The 26,083-nt window shown below is 52.6% G+C and overlaps 2 protein-coding genes across 2 annotated transcripts in view; one reads left to right on the top strand and one right to left on the bottom strand.

Annotated features, from left to right (window-relative positions):
* The window catches only part of LOC136572306 (pepsin A-like), a 68,216-nt gene that overhangs the window by 27,442 nt on the left and 14,691 nt on the right, over window positions 1-26,083 (bottom strand). The window lies entirely within an intron of this gene.
* LOC136572307 (uncharacterized) lies at window positions 20,340-25,141 on the top strand. The gene is made up of 2 exons (XM_066572780.1): window positions 20,340-21,015; window positions 23,386-25,141. Exons 1-2 carry the CDS (start codon window positions 20,880-20,882, stop codon window positions 24,357-24,359), a joined length of 1,110 nt encoding a protein of 369 aa, XP_066428877.1. The 5' UTR covers window positions 20,340-20,879; the 3' UTR covers window positions 24,360-25,141.

The following is a 26,083-nucleotide window of genomic DNA, read 5'->3' as shown; positions in this document are numbered from 1 at the left end:
CCTATGTTACTCCTGTTGTATATAGTACAGGAGCGCCCCCCTATGTTACCCCTGCTGTATATAGTATAGGAGCGCCCCCCCTATGTTACTCCTGCTGTATATAGTATAGGAGCGCCCCCCTATGTTCCCCCTGCTGTATATAGTACAGGAGCGCCCCCTATGTTACTCCTGCTGTATATAGTACAGGAGCGCCCCCCTATGTTACTCCTGCTGTATATAGTACAGGAGCGCCCCCCTGTGTTACTCCTGCTGTATATAGTATAGGAGCCCCCTCTATGTTACCCCTGCTGTATATAGTATAGGAGCCCCCTCTATGTTCCCCCAGCTGTATATAGTATAGGAGCGGCCCCCCTATGTTACTCCTGCTGTATATAGTAAAGGAGCGCCCCCCTATGTTACCCCTGCTGTATATAGTACTGGAGCGGCCCCCCTATGTTCCGCCTGCTGTATATAGTATAGGAGCGCCCCCCTATGTTACTCCTGCTGTATATAGTACAGGAGCGCCCCCCTATGTTACTCCTGCTGTATATAGTACTGGAGCGGCCCCCCTATGTTCCGCCTGCTGTATATAGTATAGGAGCGCCCCCCTATGTTACTCCTGCTGTATATAGTACAGGAGCGGCCCCCCTATGTTACTCCTGCTGTATATAGTACTGGAGCGCCCCCCTATGTTCCGCCTGCTGTATATAGTATAGGAGCCCCCCCTATGTTACCCCTGCTGTATATAGTACAGGAGCGCCCCTCTATGTCCCCCCTGATGTATATAGTATAGGAGCGGCCCCCTATGTTACTCCTGCTGTATATAGTACTGGAGCGGCCCCCCTATGTTACCCCTGCTGTATATAGTATAGGAGCGCCCCCCTATGTTACCCCTGCTGTATATAGTATAGGAGCGCCCCCCTATGTTACTCCTGCTGTATATAGTATAGGAGCGCCCCCCTATGTTACCCCTGCTGTATATAGTATAGGAGCCCCCTCTATGTTCCCCCAGCTGTATATAGTATAGGAGCGCCCCCCTATGTTACCCCTGCTGTATATAGTACTGGAGCGGCCCCCCTATGTTCCGCCTGCTGTATATAGTATAGGAGCGCCCCCCTATGTTACTCCTGCTGTATATAGTACAGGAGCGCCCCCCTATGTTACTCCTGCTGTATATAGTACTGGAGCGGCCCCCCTATGTTCCGCCTGCTGTATATAGTATAGGAGCGCCCCCCTATGTTACTCCTGCTGTATATAGTACAGGAGCGGCCCCCCTATGTTACTCCTGCTGTATATAGTACTGGAGCGCCCCCCTATGTTCCGCCTGCTGTATATAGTATAGGAGCCCCCCCTATGTTACCCCTGCTGTATATAGTACAGGAGCGCCCCTCTATGTCCCCCCTGATGTATATAGTATAGGAGCGGCCCCCTATGTTACTCCTGCTGTATATAGTACTGGAGCGGCCCCCCTATGTTACCCCTGCTGTATATAGTATAGGAGCGCCCCCCTATGTTACCCCTGCTGTATATAGTATAGGAGCGCCCCCCTATGTTACTCCTGCTGTATATAGTATAGGAGCGCCCCCCTATGTTACCCCTGCTGTATATAGTACAGGAGCGCCCCCCTATGTTACCCCTGCTGTATATAGTACAGGAGCGCCCCCCTATGTTACTCCTGCTGTATATAGTACAGGAGCGCCCCCCTATGTTACCCCTGCTGTATATAGTACAGGAGCGCCCCCCTGTGTTACTCCTGCTGTATATAGTACAGGAGCGCCCCCCTATGTTACCCCTGCTGTATATAGTACAGGAGCGCCCCCCTATGTTCCCCCTGCTGTATATAGTATAGGAGCGCCCCCCTATGTTCCCCTGCTGTATATAGTACAGGAGCGCCCCCCTATGTTACTCCTGCTGTATATAGTACAGGAGCGCCCCCCTGTGTTACTCCTGTTGTATATAGTATAGGAGCGGCCCCCCTATGTTACCCCTGTTGTATATAGTACAGGAGCGCCCCCCTATGTTACCCCTGCTGTATATAGTACAGGAGCGCCCCCCTATGTTACCCCTGCTGTATATAGTATAGGAGCGGCCCCCCTGTGTTACTCCTGCTGTATATAGTACAGGAGCGCCCCCCTATGTTACTCCTGTTGTATATAGTACAGGAGCGGCCCCCCTATGTTCCCCCTGCTGTATATAGTACAGGAGCGGCCCCCCTATGTTACCCCTGCTGTATATAGTATAGGAGCCCCCCCTATGTTACTCCTGCTGTATATAGTATAGGAGCGGCCCCCCTATGTTACTCCTGCTGTATATAGTATAGGAGCCCCCCCCTATGATACTCCTGCTGTATATAGTACAGGAGCGCCCCCCTATGTTACCCCTGCTGTATATAGTACAGGAGCGCCCCCCTATGTTACCCCTGCTGTATATAGTACTGGAGCGGCCCCCCTATGTTACTCCTGCTGTATATAGTACAGGAGCGCCCCCCTATGTTACTCCTGCTGTATATAGTACTGGAGCGGCCCCCCTATGTTACTCCTGCTGTATATAGTATAGGAGCGCCCCCCTATGTTACCCCTGCTGTATATAGTATAGGAGCGCCCCCCTATGATACTCCTGCTGTATATAGTACAGGAGCGCCCCCCTATGTTACCCCTGCTGTATATAGTATAGGAGCGCCCCCCTATGTTACTCCTGCTGTATATAGTACAGGAGCGCCCCCCTATGTTACTCCTGCTGTATATAGTACAGGAGCCCCCCCTATGTTACTCCTGCTGTATATAGTATAGGAGCGGCCCCCCTATGTTACTCCTGCTGTATATAGTACAGGAGCCCCCCCTATGTTACTCCTGCTGTATATAGTAAAGGAGCGCCCCCCTATGTTACCCCTGCTGTATATAGTACAGGAGCGCCCCCCTATGTTACTCCTGCTGTATATAGTAAAGGAGCGCCCCCCTATGTTACCCCTGCTGTATATAGTATAGGAGCGGCCCCCTATGTTACTCCTGATGTATATAGTAAAGGAGCGCCCCCCTATGTTACCCCTGCTGTATATAGTATAGGAGCGCCCCCCTGTGTTACTCCTGTTGTATATAGTACAGGAGCGGCCCCCTATGTTACCCCTGCTGTATATAGTATAATAGTGCCCCCCTGTGTTACCCCTGTTGTATATAGTATAGGAGCGCCCCCCTATGTTACTCCTGCTGTATATAGTACAGGAGCGCCCCCCTATGTTACTCCTGCTGTATATAGTACAGGAGCCCCCCCTATGTTACTCCTGCTGTATATAGTATAGGAGCGGCCCCCCTATGTTACTCCTGCTGTATATAGTATAGGAGCGGCCCCCCTATGTTACTCCTGCTGTATATAGTACAGGAGCGCCCCCCTATGTTACTCCTGCTGTATATAGTACAGGAGCCCCCCCTATGTTACTCCTGCTGTATATAGTATAGGAGCGGCCCCCCTATGTTACTCCTGCTGTATATAGTACAGGAGCCCCCCCTATGTTACTCCTGCTGTATATAGTATAGGAGCCCCCCCTATGTTACTCCTGCTGTATATAGTATAGGAGCGCCCCCCCCTATGTTACTCCTGCTGTATATAGTAAAGGAGCGCCCCCCTATGTCCCCCCTGTTGTATATAGTACTGGAGCGCCCCCCTGTGTTACTCCTGTTGTATATAGTATAGGAGCGCCCCCCCTATGTTACTCCTGCTGTATATAGTAAAGGAGCGCCCCCCTATGTTACCCCTGCTGTATATAGTACAGGAGCGCCCCCTATGTTACTCCTGCTGTATATAGTATAGGAGCGCCCCCCTGTGTTACTCCTGCTGTATATAGTATAGGAGCCCCCCCTATGTTACCCCTGCTGTATATAGTATAGGAGCGGCCCCCCTATGTTACTCCTGTTGTATATAGTATAGGAGCGCCCCCCTATGTTCCTCCTACTATATATTGTACAGGAGCACCCCCCTATGTTACTCCTGCTGTATATAGTAAAGGAGCGGCCCCCCTATGTTACCCCTGCTGTATATAGTACAGGAGCGCCCCCCTATGTTACCCCTGCTGTATATAGTACAGGAGCGCCCCTCTATGTCCCCCCTGATGTATATAGTATAGGAGCGCCCCCCTATGTTCCCCCTACTGTATATAGTATAGGAGCGGCCCCCCTATGTTACCCCTGCTGTATATAGTATAGGAGCGGCCCCCCTATGTTACCCCTGCTGTATATAGTATAGGAGCGCCCCCCTATGTTACTCCTGCTGTATATAGTACAGGAGCGGCCCCCCTATGTTACTCCTGCTGTATATAGTACAGGAGCGCCCCCCCCCCCCTATGTTACCCCTGCTGTATATAGTACAGGAGCGCCCCCCTATGTTACCCCTGCTGTATATAGTACAGGAGCGCCCCTCTATGTCCCCCCTGTTGTATATAGTATAGGAGCGCCCCCCCTATGTTACTCCTGCTGTATATAGTATAGGAGCTGCCCCCCTATGTTCCCCCAGCTGTATATAGTATAGGAGCGGCCCCCCTATGTTACCCCTGCTGTATATAGTATAGGAGCCCCTCCCCCTGTGTTACTTCTGCTGTATGTAGTACAGGAGCGCCCCCCTATGTTACCCCTGCTGTATATAGTATAGGAGCGGCCCCCTATGTTACCCCTGCTGTATATAGTATAGGAGCGCCCCCCTATGTTACCCCTGCTGTATATAGTACAGGAGCGCCCCCCTATGTTACCCCTGCTGTATATAGTACAGGAGCGCCCCCCTATGTTACTCCTGCTGTATATAGTACAGGAGCGCCCCCCTATGTTACCCCTGCTGTATGTAGTACAGGAGCGGCCCCCCTATGTTACCCCTGCTGTATATAGTACAGGAGCGCCCCCCTATGTTACCCCTGCTGTATATAGTATAGGAGCGCCCCCCTGTGTTACTCCTGCTGTATATAGTACAGGAGCGCCCCCCTATGTTACCCCTGCTGTATATAGTACAGGAGCGCCCCCCTATGTTACTCCTGCTGTATATAGTACAGGAGCGGCCCCCCTGTGTTACTCCTGCTATATATAGTACAGGAGCGCCCCCCTATGTTACTCCTGCTGTATATAGTACTGGAGCGCCCCCCTATGTTACCCCTGCTGTATATAGTATAGGAGCGCCCCCCTATGTTACCCCTGCTGTATATAGTACAGGAGCGCCCCCCTATGTTACTCCTGCTGTATATAGTACAGGAGCGCCCCCCTATGTTACCCCTGCTGTATATAGTACAGGAGCGCCCCCCTATGTTACCCCTGCTGTATATAGTACAGGAGCGCCCCCCTATGTTACTCCTGCTGTATATAGTACTGGAGCGCCCCCCTATGTTACCCCTGCTGTATATAGTATAGGAGCGCCCCCCTATGTTACTCCTGCTGTATATAGTATAGGAGCGGCCCCCCCTATGTTACCCCTGCTGTATATAGTACAGGAGCGCCCCCCTATGTTACTCCTGCTGTATATAGTACTGGAGCGCCCCCCTATGTTACCCCTGCTGTATATAGTATAGGAGCGCCCCCCTATGTTACTCCTGCTGTATATAGTATAGGAGCGCCCCCCTATGTTACTCCTGCTGTATATAGTACAGGAGCGCCCCCCTATGTTACCCCTGCTGTATATAGTACAGGAGCGCCCCCCTGTGTTACCCCTGCTGTATATAGTATAGGAGCCCCCCCTATGTTACCCCTGCTGTATATAGTATAGGAGCGGCCCCCCTGTGTTACTCCTGCTGTATATAGTACAGGAGCGCCCCCCTATGTTACTCCTGTTGTATATAGTACAGGAGCGGCCCCCCTATGTTCCCCCTGCTGTATATAGTACAGGAGCGGCCCCCCTATGTTACCCCTGCTGTATATAGTATAGGAGCCCCCCCTATGTTACTCCTGCTGTATATAGTATAGGAGCGGCCCCCCTATGTTACTCCTGCTGTATATAGTATAGGAGCGCCCCCCTATGTTACCCCTGCTGTATATAGTACAGGAGCGCCCCCCCCCCTATGTTACTCCTGTTGTATATAGTATTGGAGCGCCCCCCCTATGTTACTCCTGCTGTATATAGTATAGGAGCGCCCCCCTATGTTACTCCTGCTGTATATAGTATAGGAGCGCCCCCCTATGTTACCCCTGCTGTATATAGTATAGGAGCTGCCCCCCTATGTTACTCCTGCTGTATATAGTACAGGAGCGCCCCCCTATGTTACCCCTGCTGTATATAGTACAGGAGCGCCCCCCCCCCCTATGTTACTCCTGTTGTATATAGTACAGGAGCGCCCCCCTATGTTACTCCTGCTGTATATAGTATAGGAGCGGCCCCCCTATGTTACTCTTGCTGTATATAGTATAGGAGCGCCCCCCTATGTTACCCCTGCTGTATATAGTACAAGAGCGGCCCCCCTATGTTACCCCTGCTGTATATAGTATAGGAGCGGCCCCCTATGTTACTCCTGCTGTATATAGTATAGGAGCGCCCCCCTATGTTACCCCTGCTGTATATAGTATAGGAGCGGCCCCCTATGTTACTCCTGCTGTATATAGTATAGGAGCGGCCCCCCTGTGTTACTCCTGTTGTATATAGTATAGGAGCGCCCCCCCTATGTTCCCCCTACTATATATAGTACAGGAGCGGCCCCCCTATGTTACCCCTGCTGTATATAGTATAGGAGCGCCCCCCTATGTTACTCCTGCTGTATATAGTATAGGAGCGCCCCCCTATGTTCCCCCTGCTGTATATAGTACAGGAGCGGCCCCCCTATGTTACCCCAGCTGTATATAGTACAGGAGCGCCCCCCCCCCTATGTTACTCCTGCTGTATATAGTACAGGAGCGGCCCCCCTATGTTACTCCTGCTGTATATAGTACAGGAGCGCCCCCCTATGTTACCCCTGCTGTATATAGTATAGGAGCGGCCCCCCTATGTTACTCCTGCTGTATATAGTACAGGAGCGCCCCCCTATGTTACCCCTGCTGTATATAGTATAGGAGCGGCCCCCTATGTTACTCCTGCTGTATATAGTACAGGAGCGGCCCCCCTATGTTACCCCTGCTGTATATAGTATAGGAGCCCCCCCTATGTTACCCCTGCTGTATATAGTATGGCAGCGGCCTCCCTGTGTTACTCCTGCTGTATATAGCATAGGAGCGGCCCCCCTATGTTACTCCTGCTGTATATAGTATAGGAGCGGCCCCCCTATGTTACCCCTGCTGTATATAGTATGGCAGCGGCCCCCCTATGTTACCCCTGCTGTATATAGTATGGCAGCGGCCCCCCTATGTTACCCCTGCTGTATATAGTATAGGAGCCCCCACCTATGTTCCCCCTGCTGTATATAGTACAGGAGCCCCCCCTATGTTCCCCCTGCTGTATATAGTACAGGAGCCCCCCCTATGTTCCCCCTGCTGTATATAGTACAGGAGCCCCCCCTATGTTACCCCTGCTGTATATAGTACAGGAGCCCCCCCTATGTTACTCCTGCTGCATATAGTATAGGAGCGCCCCCCCCTATGTTACTCCTGCTGTATATAGTACAGGAGCCCCCCCTATGTTACTCCTGCTGTATATAGTACAGGAGCGCCCCCCTATGTTACTCCTGCTGCATATAGTATAGGAGCGCCCCCCTATGTTCCCCCTGCAGTATATAGTATAGGAGCCCCCCCCTATGTTACTCCTGCTGTATATAGTATAGGAGCGGCCCCCCTATGTTACTCCTGCTGTATATAGTACAGGAGCACCCCCCTATGTTACTCCTGCTGTATATAGTATAGGAGCGCCCCCCTATGTTACTCCTGCTGTATATAGTACAGGAGCGCCCCCCTATGTTACCCCTGCTGTATATAGTACAGGAGCGGCCCCCCTATGTTACCCCTGCTGTATATAGTACAGAAGCGCCCCCCCCTATGTTCCCCCTGCTGTATATAGAATAGGAGCGCCCCCCTATGTTCCCCCTAGTATATATAGTATAGGAGCGGCCCCCCTATGTTACCCCTGCTGTATACAGTATAGGAGCGGCCCCCCTACGTTACTCCTGCTGCATATAGTATAGCAGCGCCCCCTATGTTACCCCTGCTGTATATAGTACAGGAGCGCCCCCCCCCCTATGTTACTCCTGCTGTATATAGTATAGGAGCGCCCCCCTATGTTCCCCCTACTATATATAGTATAGGAGCGGCCCCCCCTATGTTACTCCTGCTGCATATAGTATAGCAGCGCCCCCTATGTTACCCCTGCTGTATATAGTACAGGAGCGCCCCCCCCCCTATGTTACTCCTGCTGTATATAGTACAGGAGCGTCCCCCCCCCCTATGTTACTCCTGCTGTATATAGTATAGGAGCGCCCCCCTATGTTCCCCCTACTATATATAGTATAGGAGCGCCCCCCTGTGTTACCCCTGCTGTATATAGTACAGGAGCGCCCCCCCCCCTATGTTACTCCTGCTGTATATAGTATAGGAGCGCCCCCCTATGTTACCCCTGCTGTATATAGTATAGGAGCGCCCCCCTGTGTTACTCCTGTTGTATATAGTATAGGAGCCCCCCCTATGTTACTCCTGATGTATATAGTATAGGAGCGCCCCCCTATGTTCCCCCTACTATATATAGTATAGGAGCGCCCCCCTATGTTCCCCCTGTTGTATATAGTATAGGAGCGCCCCCCTATGTTCCCCCTGTTGTATATAGTACAGGAGCGCCCCCCTATGTTCCCCCTAGTATATATAGTATAGGAGCGCCCCCCTATGTTACTCCTGCTGTATATAGTATAGGAGCGGCCCCCCTATGTTACTCCTGCTGTATATAGTACAGGAGCGCCCCCCTATGTTACTCCTGCTGTATATAGTACAGGAGCGCCCCCCTATGTTACTCCTGCTGTATATAGTATAGGAGCGGCCCCCTATGTTACTCCTGCTGTTAATAGTATAGGAGCCCCCCCTATGTTACTCCTGATGTATATAGTATAGGAGCCCCCCCTATGTTACTCCTGCTGTATATAGTACAGGAGCGCCCCCCTATGTTACCCCTGCTGTATATAGTATAGGAGCGGCCCCCCTATGTTACCCCTGCTGTATATAGTATAGGAGCGCCCCCCTATGTTACTCCTGCTGTATATAGTATAGGAGCGGCCCCCCTATGTTACTCCTGCTGTATATAGTATAGGAGCGGCCCCCCTATGTTCCCCCTGCTTTATATAGTACTGGAGCGCCCCCCTATGTTACTCCTGCTGTATATAGTACAGGAGCGCCCCCCTGTGTTCCCCCAGCTGTATATAGTATAGGAGCGCCCCCCTATGTTCCCCCTGCTGTATATAGTACAGGAGCGCCCCCCTGTGTTCCCCCAGCTGTATATAGTATAGGAGCACCCCCCTATGTTCCCCCAGCTGTATATAGTATAGGAGCGCCCCCCTATGTTACCCCTGCTGTATATAGTACAGGAGCGCCCCCCTATGTTCCCCCTGCTGTATATAGTACAGAAGCGCCCCTCTATGTTACTCCTGCTGTATATAGTACAGGAGCGGCCCCCCTATGTTCCCCCAGCTGTATATAGTATAAGAGCGCCCCCCTGTGTTACTCCTGTTGTATATAGTATAGGAGCGCCCCCCTGTGTTCCCCCTGCTGTATATAGTACAGGAGCGGCCCCCTGTGTTACTCCTATTGTATATAGTACAGGAGCGCCCCCCTGTGTTACTCCTGTTGTATATTGTACAGAAGCGGCCCCCCTATGTTCCCCCTGCTGTATATAGTACAGGAGCGCCCCCCCCCCTGTGTTACCCCTGCTGTATATAGTACAGGAGCGGCCCCCTATGTTACTCCTGTTGTATATAGTATAGGAGCGGCCCCCTATGTTCCCCCTGCTGTATATAGTATAGGAGCCCCTCCCCCTGTGTTACTCCTGTTGTATATAGTACAGGAGCGCCCCCCTATGTTACCCCTGCTGTATATAGTACAGGAGCGGCCCCCCTATGTTACCCCTGCTGTATATAGTATAGGAGCGCCCCCCTGTGTTACTCCTGTTGTATATAGTACAGGAGCGCCCCCCTATGTTCCCCCTAGTATATATAGTATAGGAGCGGCCCCCTATGTTCCCCCTGCTGTATATAGTATAGGAGCGCCCCCCTATGTAACTCCTTCTGTATATAGTATAGGAGCGCCCCCCTGTGTTACTCCTGTTGTATATAGTACAGGAGCGCCCCCCTATGTTACCCCTGCTGTATATAGTACAGGAGCGGCCCCCCTATGTTACCCCTGCTGTATATAGCATAAGAGCGCCCCCCTGTGTTACTCCTGTTGTATATAGTATAGGAGCGCCCCCCTGTGTTACTCCTGTTGTATATAGTACAGGAGCGCCCCCCTATGTTCCCCCTAGTATATATAGTATAGGAGCGCCCCCCTATGTTCCCCCTGCTGTATATAGTATAGGAGCGCCCCCCTATGTTCCCCCAGCTGTATATAGTATAGGAGCGCCCCCCCTATGTTACTCCTGCTGTATATAGTACAGGAGCCCCCCCTATGTTACCCCTGCTGTATATAGTATAGGAGCGCCCCCCTATGTTCCCCCTGCTGTATATAGTACAGGAGCGGCCCCCCTATGTTACTCCTGCTGTATATAGTATAGGAGCGCCCCCCTATGTTACTCCTGCTGTATATAGTATAGGAGCGCCCCCCTATGTTACTCCTGCTGTATATAGTACAGGAGCGCCCCCCTATGTTACCCCTGCTGTATATAGTACAGGAGCGCCCCCCTGTGTTACCCCTGCTGTATATAGTATAGGAGCCCCCCCTATGTTACCCCTGCTGTATATAGTATAGGAGCGGCCCCCCTGTGTTACTCCTGCTGTATATAGTACAGGAGCGCCCCCCTATGTTACTCCTGTTGTATATAGTACAGGAGCGGCCCCCCTATGTTCCCCCTGCTGTATATAGTACAGGAGCGGCCCCCCTATGTTACCCCTGCTGTATATAGTATAGGAGCCCCCCCTATGTTACTCCTGCTGTATATAGTATAGGAGCGGCCCCCCTATGTTACTCCTGCTGTATATAGTATAGGAGCGCCCCCCTATGTTACCCCTGCTGTATATAGTACAGGAGCGCCCCCCCCCTATGTTACTCCTGTTGTATATAGTACAGGAGCGCCCCCCTATGTTACTCCTGCTGTATATAGTATAGGAGCGCCCCCCTATGTTACTCCTGCTGTATATAGTACAGGAGCGCCCCCCTATGTTACCCCTGCTGTATATAGTACAGGAGCGCCCCCCCCCCTATGTTACTCCTGTTGTATATAGTACAGGAGCGCCCCCCTATGTTACCCCTGCTGTATATAGTATAGGAGCGGCCCCCTATGTTACTCCTGCTGTATATAGTATAGGAGCGCCCCCCTATGTTACCCCTGCTGTATATAGTACAGGAGCGCCCCCCCTGTGTTACTCCTGTTGTATATAGTATAGGAGCGCCCCCCCTATGTTACCCCTGCTGTATATAGTATAGGAGCGCCCCCCTATGTTACTCCTGCTGTATATAGTATAGGAGCGCCCCCCTATGTTACTCCTGCTGTATATAGTATAGGAGCGCCCCCCTATGTTCCCCCTGCTGTATATAGTACAGGAGCGCCCCCCCCCCTATGTTACTCCTGCTGTATATAGTACAGGAGCGGCCCCCCTATGTTCCCCCTGCTGTATATAGTATAGGAGCCCCCCCTATGTTACCCCTGCTGTATATAGTACAGGAGCGCCCCCCTATGTTACTCCTGCTGTATATAGTATAGGAGCGCCCCCCTATGTTACCCCAGCTGTATATAGTACAGGAGCGCCCCCCCCCCTATGTTACTCCTGCTGTATATAGTACAGGAGCGGCCCCCCTATGTTACTCCTGCTGTATATAGTACAGGAGCGCCCCCCTATGTTACCCCTGCTGTATATAGTATAGGAGCGGCCCCCCTATGTTACTCCTGCTGTATATAGTACAGGAGCGCCCCCCTATGTTACTCCTGCTGTATATAGTACAGGAGCGCCCCCCTATGTTACCCCTGCTGTATATAGTATAGGAGCGGCCCCCTATGTTACTCCTGCTGTATATAGTACAGGAGCGGCCCCCCTATGTTACCCCTGCTGTATATAGTATAGGAGCCCCCCCTATGTTACCCCTGCTGTATATAGTATGGCAGCGGCCTCCCTGTGTTACTCCTGCTGTATATAGCATAGGAGCGGCCCCCCTATGTTACTCCTGCTGTATATAGTATAGGAGCGGCCCCCCTATGTTACCCCTGCTGTATATAGTATGGCAGCGGCCCCCCTATGTTACCCCTGCTGTATATAGTATGGCAGCGGCCCCCCTATGTTACCCCTGCTGTATATAGTATAGGAGCCCCCACCTATGTTCCCCCTGCTGTATATAGTATGGCAGCGGCCCCCCTATGTTACCCCTGCTGTATATAGTATAGGAGCCCCCACCTATGTTCCCCCTGCTGTATATAGTACAGGAGCCCCCCCTATGTTACCCCTGCTGTATATAGTACAGGAGCCCCCCCTATGTTACTCCTGCTGCATATAGTATAGGAGCGCCCCCCCTATGTTACTCCTGCTGTATATAGTACAGGAGCCCCCCCTATGTTACTCCTGCTGTATATAGTACAGGAGCGCCCCCCTATGTTACTCCTGCTGTATATAGTACAGGAGCGCCCCCCTATGTTACTCCTGCTGCATATAGTATAGGAGCGCCCCCCTATGTTCCCCCTGCAGTATATAGTATAGGAGCGGCCCCCCTATGTTACCCCTGCTGTATATAGTATAGGAGCGCCCCCCTATGTTACTCCTGCTGTATATAGTATAGGAGCGGCCCCCCTATGTTACTCCTGCTGTATATAGTATAGGAGCGGCCCCCCTATGTTCCCCCTGCTTTATATAGTACTGGAGCGCCCCCCTATGTTACTCCTGCTGTATATAGTACAGGAGCGCCCCCCTGTGTTCCCCCAGCTGTATATAGTATAGGAGCGCCCCCCTATGTTCCCCCTGCTGTATATAGTACAGGAGCGCCCCCCTGTGTTCCCCCAGCTGTATATAGTATAGGAGCACCCCCCTATGTTCCCCCAGCTGTATATAGTATAGGAGCGCCCCCCTATGTTACCCCTGCTGTATATAGTACAGGAGCGCCCCCCTATGTTCCCCCTGCTGTATATAGTACAGAAGCGCCCCTCTATGTTACTCCTGCTGTATATAGTACAGGAGCGGCCCCCCTATGTTCCCCCAGCTGTATATAGTATAAGAGCGCCCCCCTGTGTTACTCCTGTTGTATATAGTATAGGAGCGCCCCCCTGTGTTCCCCCTGCTGTATATAGTACAGGAGCGGCCCCCTGTGTTACTCCTATTGTATATAGTACAGGAGCGCCCCCCTGTGTTACTCCTGTTGTATATTGTACAGAAGCGGCCCCCCTATGTTCCCCCTGCTGTATATAGTATAGGAGCGCCCCCCTATGTTACTCCTGTTGTATATAGTATAGGAGCGGCCCCCTATGTTCCCCCTGCTGTATATAGTATAGGAGCCCCTCCCCCTGTGTTACTCCTGTTGTATATAGTATAGGAGCGGCCCCCTATGTTACCCCTGCTGTATATAGTACAGGAGCGGCCCCCCTATGTTACCCCTGCTGTATATAGTATAGGAGCGCCCCCCTGTGTTACTCCTGTTGTATATAGTACAGGAGCGCCCCCCTATGTTCCCCCTAGTATATATAGTATAGGAGCGCCCCCCTATGTTCCCCCTGCTGTATATAGTATAGGAGCGCCCCCCTATGTAACTCCTTCTGTATATAGTATAGGAGCGCCCCCCTGTGTTACTCCTGTTGTATATAGTACAGGAGCGCCCCCCTATGTTACCCCTGCTGTATATAGTACAGGAGCGGCCCCCCTATGTTACCCCTGCTGTATATAGCATAAGAGCGCCCCCCTGTGTTACTCCTGTTGTATATAGTATAGGAGCGCCCCCCTGTGTTACTCCTGTTGTATATAGTACAGGAGCGCCCCCCTATGTTCCCCCTAGTATATATAGTATAGGAGCGCCCCCCTATGTTCCCCCTGCTGTATATAGTATAGGAGCGCCCCCCTATGTTCCCCCAGCTGTATATAGTATAGGAGCGCCCCCCCTATGTTACTCCTGCTGTATATAGTACAGGAGCCCCCCCTATGTTACCCCTGCTGTATATAGTACAGGAGCGCCCCCCTATGTTACCCCTGCTGTATATAGTATAGGAGCGGCCCCCCTGTGTTACTCCTGCTGTATATAGTATAGGAGCCCCCCCTATGTTACTCCTGTTGTATATAGTACAGGAGCGGCCCCCCTATGTTCCCCCTGCTGTATATAGTACAGGAGCGGCCCCCCTATGTTACCCCTGCTGTATATAGTATAGGAGCCCCCCCTATGTTACTCCTGCTGTATATAGTATAGGAGCGGCCCCCCTATGTTACTCCTGCTGTATATAGTATAGGAGCGCCCCCCTATGTTACCCCTGCTGTATATAGTACAGGAGCGCCCCCCCCCTATGTTACTCCTGTTGTATATAGTACAGGAGCGCCCCCCTATGTTACTCCTGCTGTATATAGTATAGGAGCGCCCCCCTATGTTACTCCTGCTGTATATAGTACAGGAGCGCCCCCCTATGTTACCCCTGCTGTATATAGTACAGGAGCGCCCCCCCCCCCTATGTTACTCCTGTTGTATATAGTACAGGAGCGCCCCCCTATGTTACCCCTGCTGTATATAGTATAGGAGCGCCCCCCTATGTTACCCCTGCTGTATATAGTATAGGAGCGGCCCCCTATGTTACTCCTGCTGTATATAGTATAGGAGCGCCCCCCTATGTTACCCCTGCTGTATATAGTATAGGAGCGGCCCCCTATGTTACTCCTGCTGTATATAGTATAGGAGCGCCCCCCTATGTTACCCCTGCTGTATATAGTACAGGAGCGCCCCCCCTGTGTTACTCCTGTTGTATATAGTATAGGAGCGCCCCCCCTATGTTACCCCTGCTGTATATAGTATAGGAGCGCCCCCCTATGTTACTCCTGCTGTATATAGTATAGGAGCGCCCCCCTATGTTACTCCTGCTGTATATAGTATAGGAGCGCCCCCCTATGTTCCCCCTGCTGTATATAGTACAGGAGCGGCCCCCCTATGTTACCCCAGCTGTATATAGTACAGGAGCGCCCCCCCCCCTATGTTACTCCTGCTGTATATAGTACAGGAGCGGCCCCCCTATGTTACTCCTGCTGTATATAGTACAGGAGCGCCCCCCTATGTTACCCCTGCTGTATATAGTATAGGAGCGGCCCCCCTATGTTACTCCTGCTGTATATAGTACAGGAGCGCCCCCCTATGTTACCCCTGCTGTATATAGTATAGGAGCGGCCCCCTATGTTACTCCTGCTGTATATAGTACAGGAGCGGCCCCCCTATGTTACCCCTGCTGTATATAGTATAGGAGCCCCCCCTATGTTACCCCTGCTGTATATAGTATGGCAGCGGCCTCCCTGTGTTACTCCTGCTGTATATAGCATAGGAGCGGCCCCCCTATGTTACTCCTGCTGTATATAGTATAGGAGCGGCCCCCCTATGTTACCCCTGCTGTATATAGTATGGCAGCGGCCCCCCTATGTTACCCCTGCTGTATATAGTATGGCAGCGGCCCCCCTATGTTACCCCTGCTGTATATAGTATAGGAGCCCCCACCTATGTTCCCCCTGCTGTATATAGTATGGCAGCGGCCCCCCTATGTTACCCCTGCTGTATATAGTATAGGAGCCCCCACCTATGTTCCCCCTGCTGTATATAGTACAGGAGCCCCCCCTATGTTACCCCTGCTGTATATAGTACAGGAGCCCCCCCTATGTTACTCCTGCTGCATATAGTATAGGAGCGCCCCCCCTATGTTACTCCTGCTGTATATAGTACAGGAGCCCCCCCTATGTTACTCCTGCTGTATATAGTACAGGAGCGCCCCCCTATGTTACTCCTGCTGTATATAGTACAGGAGCGCCCCCCTATGTTACTCCTGCTGCATATAGTATAGGAGCGCCCCCCTATGTTCCCCCTGCAGTATATAGTATAGGAGCGCCCCCTATGTTACTCCTGCTGTATATAGTACAGGAGCACCCCCCTATGTTACTCCTGCTGTATATAGTATAGGAGCGCCCCCCTATGTTACTCCTGCTGTATATAGTACAGGAGCGGCCCCCCTATGTTACCCCTGCTGTATATAGTACAGAAGCGCCCCCCCCCTATGTTCCCCCTGCTGTATATAGAATAGGAGCGCCCCCCTATGTTCCCCCTAGTATATATAGTATAGGAGCGGCCCCCCTATGTTACCCCTGCTGTATACAGTATAGGAGCGGCCCCCCTACGTTACTCCTGCTGCATATAGTATAGCAGCGCCCCCTATGTTACCCCTGCTGTATATAGTACAGGAGCGCCCCCCCCCCCTATGTTACTCCTGCTGTATATAGTACAGGAGCGCCCCCCTATGTTCCCCCTACTATATATAGTATAGGAGCGGCCCCCCCTATGTTACTCCTGCTGCATATAGTATAGCAGCGCCCCCTATGTTACCCCTGCTGTATATAGTACAGGAGCGCCCCCCCCCCTATGTTACTCCTGCTGTATATAGTATAGGAGCGGCCCCCCTATGTTACCCCTGCTGTATATAGTATAGGAGCGGCCCCCCCTATGTTACTCCTGCTGCATATAGTATAGCAGCGCCCCCTATGTTACCCCTGCTGTATATAGTACAGGAGCGCCCCCCTATGTTACTCCTGCTGTATATAGTATAGGAGCGCCCCCCTATGTTCCCCCTACTATATATAGTATAGGAGCGCCCCCCTGTGTTACCCCTGCTGTATATAGTACAGGAGCGCCCCCCCCCCTATGTTACTCCTGCTGTATATAGTATAGGAGCGCCCCCCTATGTTACCCCTGCTGTATATAGTATAGGAGCGCCCCCCTGTGTTACTCCTGTTGTATATAGTATAGGAGCCCCCCCTATGTTACTCCTGATGTATATAGTATAGGAGCGCCCCCCTATGTTCCCCCTACTATATATAGTATAGGAGCGCCCCCCTATGTTCCCCCTGTTGTATATAGTATAGGAGCGCCCCCCTATGTTCCCCCTGTTGTATATAGTACAGGAGCGCCCCCCTATGTTACTCCTGCTGTATATAGTATAGGAGCGGCCCCCCTATGTTACTCCTGCTGTATATAGTACAGGAGCGCCCCCCTATGTTACTCCTGCTGTATATAGTACAGGAGCGCCCCCCTATGTTACTCCTGCTGTATATAGTATAGGAGCGGCCCCCCTATGTTACTACTGCTGTATATAGTACAGGAGCGCCCCCCTATGTTACTCCTGCTGTATATAGTATAGGAGCGGCCCCCTATGTTACTCCTGCTGTATATAGTACAGGAGCGGCCCCCCTATGTTACCCCTGTTGTATATAGTATAGGAGCGGCCCCCCTATGTTACCCCTGCTGTATATAGTATAGGAGCACCCCCCTATGTTCCCCCAGCTGTATATAGTATAAGAGCGCCCCCCTGTGTTACTCCTGTTGTATATAGTATAGGAGCGCCCCCCTGTGTTCCCCCTGCTGTATATAGTACAGGAGCGGCCCCCTGTGTTACTCCTGTTGTATATTGTACAGAAGCGGCCCCCCTATGTTCCCCCTGCTGTATATAGTATAGGAGCGCCCCCCTATGTTACTCCTGTTGTATATAGTATAGGAGCGGCCCCCTATGTTCCCCCTGCTGTATATAGTATAGGAGCCCCTCCCCCTGTGTTACTCCTGTTGTATATAGTACAGGAGCGCCCCCCTATGTTACCCCTGCTGTATATAGTACAGGAGCGGCCCCCCTATGTTACCCCTGCTGTATATAGTATAGGAGCGCCCCCCTGTGTTACTCCTGTTGTATATAGTACAGGAGCGCCCCCCTATGTTCCCCCTAGTATATATAGTATAGGAGTGGCCCCCTATGTTCCCCCTGCTGTATATAGTATAGGAGCGCCCCCCTATGTAACTCCTTCTGTATATAGTATAGGAGCGCCCCCCTGTGTTACTCCTGTTGTATATAGTACAGGAGCGCCCCCCTATGTTACCCCTGCTGTATATAGTACAGGAGCGGCCCCCCTATGTTACCCCTGCTGTATATAGCATAAGAGCGCCCCCCTGTGTTACTCCTGTTGTATATAGTATAGGAGCGCCCCCCTGTGTTACTCCTGTTGTATATAGTACAGGAGCGCCCCCCTATGTTCCCCCTAGTATATATAGTATAGGAGCGCCCCCCTATGTTCCCCCTGCTGTATATAGTATAGGAGCGGCCCCCCTATGTTCCCCCAGCTGTATATAGTATAGGAGCGCCCCCCCTATGTTACTCCTGCTGTATATAGTACAGGAGCCCCCCCTGTGTTACCCCTGCTGTATATAGTATAGGAGCGCCCCCCTATGTTCCCCCTGCTGTATATAGTACAGGAGCGGCCCCCCTATGTTACTCCTGCTGTATATAGTATAGGAGCTGCCCCCCTATGTTCCCCCAGCTGTATATAGTATAGGAGCGCCCCCCCCATGTTACTCCTGCTGTATATAGTACAGGAGCCCCCCCTATGTTACCCCTGCTGTATATAGTATAGGAGCGCCCCCCTATGTTCCCCCTGCTGTATATAGTACAGGAGCGGCCCCCCTATGTTACCCCTGCTGTATATAGTACAGGAGCGCCCCCCTATGTTCCCCCTGCTGTATATAGTATAGGAGCCCCTCCCCCTGTGTTACTCCTGTTGTATATAGTACAGGAGCGCCCCCCTATGTTCCCCCTAGTATATATAGTATAGGAGCGGCCCCCTATGTTCCCCCTGCTGTATATAGTATAGGAGCGGCCCCCCTATGTTACCCCTGCTGTATATAGTATAGGAGCGCCCCCCTGTGTTACTCCTGTTGTATATAGTACAGGAGCGGCCCCCCTATGTTACCCCTGCTGTATATAGTACAGGAGCGGCCCCCCTATGTTACCCCTGCTGTATATAGTATAGGAGCCCCTCCCCCTGTGTTACTCCTGCTGTATATAGTATAGGAGCGGCCCCCCTTTGTTACCCCTGCTGTATATAGTATAGGAGCGGCCCCCCCTATGTTCCCCCTACTATATATAGTATAGGAGCGCCCCCCTTTGAATGCCGCGAGCTAACTAAGGATGCGGCACATGACTGGGAACAGGTACAGCAGGGGTTAAGTAGAGCGAGCAAAAGGGGGGTGGAGTTTAGACAGGAAGAGAAAGGGTGGGGGGGAGCGGAAGGAGCTCAGTCGTGAGACAGGAAGAGACGGGAGAAGACTGGAGGAGAGACAGCAGCAGAAAGAAGATTGCAAAGGGCGAAAAGCGTTTCCAGAAGAGAGGAGAAGAAGTGCGGAAAAGGGAAGGAGTATCCAGCAGAAGAGGAGAAGCGGCGAAGAAATACCTGCAAGCGGCGTGGAAGAGGAGAAGGCAACCGCGTCCGGCGATCCAGAAGTCCCAAGATCGGAGGATGGAGGAGCTGCGAGCCCAGATTCGGGAGGCGATCCAGACGGACGGCGCGGAATGGCTGGAGGAGATCCTCGCAAGCTGCAGATCGGGGTCGGAGTCCGGAAGGCCAGTCGGGCCGGCAGCAGCGTTACCGGCGGCTGCCGAGGGAGCGGAACAGCTGGGGGATGCCGGGCGAGGCCGCCCGAAGAGAAGACGGAACCCCCCTGCGAGGCTCAGTCCGAGCCCCGCCGCCAAGAGGGTCGGCCGCAGGAGCGGCCGCAGCGGAGAGATGTTGCAGGGCGCGGGACGCGCCACGAGGGCGGAGGCGCGAAATTCGAATCGCGCGGCGGTTGGAGCGACCGCGGAGGAGCAGCGGGAACAGCCGGGCGGCAGTCCGCAAAACAGCAGAGGGGCACCGGCAGCATCAAGCAGGGGCTCCGGGTCCAGGAGCCAGCGCGCAGTCGGGCGCACGGCAGCAGGAGACACCGGCAGCATGGAGCAGCAAGGGAGGCACGTGCCACGTGCAGACGCATGGCGGGAAGGCAGGCAAGATGGCGGCAGAGCAAGGCAGCAGCGCCAGGTACCGGGGGGGAGGAGCGTCCTCAGAGGGCCAGGTGGCCAGGCACTTAAATCCATTACCCGGGAAGTATAACCCTGGGGGGGGGAGGGATAGGGGATACAGCCCGGCCACCAGCTCTACCGGCAGTGCAGCCACCAGGGCAGGGAGCGCTCAGGGAGTTAGGGAAAGTGGGGAGATTATAGGAGAAGCGGGGATCCCCTTTGTTTCCCTTGTCCCGGAGGGTCCATCGGCCGGGTCTTATGCGAGTCACCCTATACATGAGCAACGACATAGCCGGTATGTAACTTACATCCCGCCCGCTGGCACCGGGTACATAGTCAGCACCCAGACCCGTGAGCATAGCGGTCGCGCGGCTCACAGATATCACCTTCCACAGCAGCAAGCGATAGCGCCCCCTAGCTCACAGAGACTTTGTTATGTCAACCCACGTTTCGTGGTGGCAACATCGTCAGGTGGGGGGGATTCCTCACAGGGCTACGCCAGTCGCGCAAGCGGCAACAGGCAAGGTTTGGGTGCCAAGCGTAGGCAACGCGAGAGAGCTAGGAGGGCAAGGTATCAGCAAAGGCGTGAGAATGAGCTTGCGAGAGTAGGAGCGCAAGCAAGCGAGAGCATAAGGAGGCCGAGCGGAGAGTCTCTGGGCGACGGATCCAGGAGTCCAGGTGTGCGGCACCACCAGGATACTTACCGCCATGCGGAACCTCCGCCAACACCTTCAACAAACAGGCACAACATACGCCACAGGAGGCGGGATACACCCCCGGGACGGCCAGAGCGGGGCCACCTTATGATAGCGGGAGGATATGCGACAAACGACGCTCCGCATGTGAGTTCGCGGCAGCCATCGAGCAGCAGAGGCAGGAGCCCTGGGAGAAGGACGGCAGGGACCTCGCCCTTGGCGATGCCGGAGGACGGTCGTGCCGGTGAGTCAGACTGTTTAAATGCTTGGAAAAATGTAATGGATCCCGCCAAGGTGGCGGAGAAAAACGATTTGGTGTTAGTATTAAAATCGGTTTTGAGTAAAATGGATAAAAAAGAGGTTTTATCGGTGTCCTGTGGATCCCCGGGGGGCGCGGGCCCACCCGTGGGGCAGGAGGGTGGCTTAACAGCCGGAGGTGAAGTGGACCCGATGGAAGGGTTGAGATACGCAGACTCGTTGTTCTGCGGGGTTGCCCCCTTGGGGGTCGGTGTGTCGGATGATCTTCTCGATAAGATCCGGAAAGGTGTTTATGTGGACATTTGGTCTCTGTTGTCTCCGGACCATGTGACGGTGGATAAAGAGAGGGTGTCGGATCGTGTGGATAAAAAATCGAAGGTCGCTAAGACTTTCTGTAATTGGGTTCAAGCGTTTACGGTTTTGGCGTACGTTACATGCCAACAGTACCCTAAGAAAGGTCCCGAGATGTTGGTCTATCTTAACACCATTTTCAGTGCATATAAGTTGCACGGAGGCACCGCGTGGTGGCGCTATGACGAGGACTTTCGTCGGCGCGTGTCGGGTACGGCCGTGAGTTGGGCGACAAAAGCGACCGATGTATGGTTGCAACTCATTTTAGCCCAACGCCCGCAAAAACCTACCTTTCAAGGGGGGGCCGCGGGGGGCGGGCAACAGCCCCCTGCGGCCTCTCCGCGGCAAAACGGGTCATGCTGGCTCTATAATGAGGGCCACTGTCGGTTTTTCGCGACGTGCAAGTTTAGGCACGAATGTTCGGTCTGCGGAGGACAACACTCCGCGGTGCGCTGCTTCAAAAAACAGAGACTGCCAGTCACCGGGGGCGGTGCCAGTGGAGCACCGAACCCCGGTGAAAAGCAAGTACCTCTTCCAGTGGCTCGACAGATACCACAGGAGGGAGGAAGCAAGAATCCTTAGGCAAGGTTTTACCGACGGTTTTTTAATCCCCTTTTCATTTCAACCTTCTTCCACCTTGTGCGCAAATTTAAAGTCGGCCCTGGATAATATAGTATTGGTAAGAGAAAAGGTCAGCAAAGAGGTGTCGGCGGGCCGCATGGCGGGCCCCTTCGACGAACCACCGTTCGCGAACTTGCGGGTCTCACCGTTGGGGCTAGTCCCTAAGAAAGAGGCGGGCAAGTTCCGATTGATCCATCATCTATCCTTCCCAAAAGGGGAGTCGGTAAATGATGGCATTACAAAGGAACAAGCATCGGTGGTTTATGCGTCATTTGATCAGGCGGTCGCTTTGGTCAGAGCAGCGGGTAAGCGGGCACAGTTAGCGAAAGCCGACATTGAGTCGGCTTTTCGGCTACTTCCAATTCACCCTGAGTGTTTCCACTTGTTGGGTTGCAAGGTAGATAATCAGTTCTTTTATGATATGTGTCTGCCGATGGGCTGCTCGATTTCGTGCTATTACTTCGAGCTTTTCAGTTCATTCCTGGAATGGATGCTCAGGTTCGAAACGGGCATCACATCGGTGACGCACTACCTTGACGATTTTCTGTTTGTCGGTACGGAGGCATCGGGCACCTGCGAGTTTTTGTTACGCACATTTCGGTCATTGATGCAGGAGGCGGGGGTCCCGTTGTCTGAGGAAAAGACCATGGGCCCGGTGACAAGGTTAACGTTCCTAGGAATCGAGATCGACACCGAGGAAATGGTTTTTAGATTACCGATCGAAAAAATTGCCCGCCTCCGGCAGACGGTTAACGATGTCGTACGGTGTAAAAAAGTTACGCTGCGCCAAATTCAGGTCCTCTTGGGTTTATTGAACTTTGCGTGCAAAGTGATACCCATGGGTCGCGTTTTTTCACGGAGGCTGTCGCTAGCGACGGTGGGTGTAAAGGAGCCGCATCATTTTATTAGAGTCACGCCCGGGATTCGAGGGGATTTACACACATGGAAAATCTTCTTGGAAGCGTTCAATGGGCACGTGGTGTGCCCTAAGGAAGAGTGGTCGGGTACAGGTCTTAGCCTGTCCGCGGACGCTGCAGGGTCTACCGGATTTGGGGTTATTTTCCGGAACCACTGGTGCAGGGAACCATGGCCAGTATCCTGGATAACTAAGCGGTGGAATCAAAACATTACTTTATTGGAGTTTTTCCCGTTGGTGGTGGCTGTGGAACTATGGGGTGAGGAGTTACAAGATCACAAAGTGTGTTTTTGGTCTGATAATGCTGCGGTGGTGCACATTATTAATCGGCAGTCTTCATCTTCCCCACCGGTGTTGGCACTCGTGAGACATGTGGTCTTGAGATGTTTACAGCGTAATATATATTTACGGTCAAAGCATGTGCCGGGATATAAAAATGTGGCAGCTGACGCGCTCTCTCGTTCGCAGATGGAGCGGTTCAGAGAGCGGCACCCTCAGGCGGATGCGTTGGGAGTACGCTGCCCGCTTTTCTTGTGGGATCTGGCAGAACAGAGCTGCTGAAGCTTGTCGAGTCATCCGTGACAGTGGGAACCTGGAAAAACTATAATGCGGTGTGGAAAAAATGGTTGTGTTGTACGGATGGCAGGGTAGCTGGGGGCGAGAGGGCCCGGTCAGCTACCCTGGATATGTTAGCGTCCCTACGGGCGGGACGGGCGTCGGTGGATGCGGCGAAAAAGCATCTTGCGGGCGTCGCTTTTTTGCTAAAGTTGCACGGGTTCAGAGACGTGACAAAAGAGTTCGTTTTTCGCCAGATAGTGCGCGGGTGGAAGAAAGAAAAGGCCGGCTCGGATGCCCGCCGCCCGATTACTTACCGGTTGTTGTGCAAGTTATTGGACACTTTGGAGGTCACGTGCTGCAACGGGTACGAGGTTTTACTGTTTAGGACGGCGTTCTTGCTGGCATTTTTTGCGGCGCTCAGGATCGGCGAGTTAGTCCCGAAGAGCAAGTTTATGCCGGGAGGTCTTATGTTTGACGATGTGGTACCGGTAGACGACGGGATACGGGTCAGGATTAAAAAATCAAAAACCGACGTTTTCGGTAGAGGTGAGTGGGTGCCGATCTCGCGGCTAGGCGCCGTTTGGTGCCCAGTAGATACGGTAGCCAGTTACATGGCAACAAGGCCGGCGGGGGAGCAGTTTTTGGTTCACGCATCCGGCCTCCCCCTCACCAGGTTTCAGGTAACGGCGGGGTTAAAATCGGCTTTGAGGTCTGTGGGCCTCGATCCGAAGGAATTCGGAACCCACTCCTTCAGAATCGGTGCGGCCACGTCGGCAGATGCGGGTGGAATGAACGAAGACGGGGTAAAACGGCTTGGGAGATGGAAGTCCCAGGCATATAAGTCTTATGTGCGACCCGATCTGGCGGTGCGAGATTTAAGTTAGGGCCTAAAGGTCCCTCGTTTTTCTTTAAATATGAGGCAGTGTCCTTCAAGTTGGTTGCCCTTGTTTTGTTTTTCTTGTTTTTTATTTGCAGCAGCAGAACCGTGGAAGGTACACATAGTCGGGCATTCCTATATTCACTGGGCACAAAGGAGGGCAGCAGTACGCCCGTTGGGATCGGAGCTAGGCCTACCCGGAACATCCGTAACCTGGCACGGAGTCCGGGGGCTAAAATGGCCCGACATGTGGAAGCTGGTGGTGGACATAGCCAGAAGTACCCCCCGGAAAGTGGTGTTGGTGGTTCACGCCGGGGGGAATGATCTCGGGAAAGCAAAGACACGAGACCTGTTGGTCATCATGAAACAGGACTTACTGCGTTTTCGGGAATGTTTTAATGGATGCATCATCGTGTGGTCTGACATTGTCGCGAGGAGGCTCTGGAATGGAGCAAGGAGCCTGGAAGCGGTGGACAGAGCCAGGAGGCTGATCAACATGCGGATGTCGCAGTTTGTTCACTCTATCGGAGGGGTGGCGGTGCGCCATTGGGAGCTGGAAGAGAAGGAAAAGGGGGCATTGAGGAGGGACGGTGTTCACCTCAATGAGGTAGGGTTGGATACGTTCCTATCCGGCTTGCAGGATGGGGTCGAGAAAGCTTTAGCTCGGGTTGGTGGGGTGGGGACGGAATGAGCCGTAGTAACGCGGCACATCCCGTGTGGCCCGGATTTTTTGTCCATGCTGTGAGGAAGTAGAGGAGGGTTTGCAAGCCGAAGGAACGGGGCTTACAAACGTCCGCAGTGGACTGTTTATGGACTTTAAAGTTTTAGCATACGGACAGCATGGACGGTTTTTTCTATAAAGTTTTCAATAAAGTTTTTTGATATTCGTTAATAAATAAAAGCTGTGGCCTACCCCACAATTGGCAGAAACAAGAAGTTGTAAGTATTGGTTATTTAGTAGATAAGTGAGCGGGTAAAGGATTGTGAGTGTTCCCAGTCTTGAATGCCGCGAGCTAACTAAGGATGCGGCACATGACTGGGAACAGGTACAGCAGGGGTTAAGTAGAGCGAGCAAAAGGGGGGTGGAGTTTAGACAGGAAGAGAAAGGGTGGGGGGGGAGCGGAAGGAGCTCAGTCGTGAGACAGGAAGAGACGGGAGAAGACTGGAGGAGAGACACCCGCCCACCCGCCCTGGAGGGATAGGGGAGAGGTGGGATGGTTATGAAGGACTATCGTTGGAAGTTGTCACAGCTGGTTTGGCCCGGATTGTTTGTCCATGCTGTGAGGAAGTAGAGGAGGGTTTGCAAGCCGAAGGAACGGGGCTTACAAACGTCCTCAGTGGACTGTTTATGGACTTTAAAGTTTTAGCATACGGACAGCATGGACGGTTTTTTCTATAAAGTTTTTCAATAAAGTTTTTTGATATTCGTTAATAAATAAAAGCTGTGGCCTACCCCACAATTGGCAGAAACAAGAAGTTGTAAGTATTGGTTATTTAGTAGATAAGTGAGCGGGTAAAGGATTGTGAGTGTTCCCAGTCATGTTACTCCTGTTGTATATAGTATAGGAGCGGCCCCCTATGTTACTCCTGTTGTATATAGTATAGGAGCGGCCCCCTATGTTACTCCTGATGTATATAGTATAGGAGCCCCCCCTATGTTACCCCTGCTGTATATAGTACAGGAGCGGCCCCCCTATGTTACCCCTGATGTATATAGTATAGGAGCGCCCC

This window comes from Eleutherodactylus coqui, chromosome 7 (genome assembly GCF_035609145.1).
Source record: "Eleutherodactylus coqui strain aEleCoq1 chromosome 7, aEleCoq1.hap1, whole genome shotgun sequence".
In the NCBI taxonomy this organism is placed as follows: Eukaryota; Metazoa; Chordata; class Amphibia; order Anura; family Eleutherodactylidae; genus Eleutherodactylus; species Eleutherodactylus coqui.
This window is presented reverse-complemented; position numbering and strand designations above follow the sequence as displayed.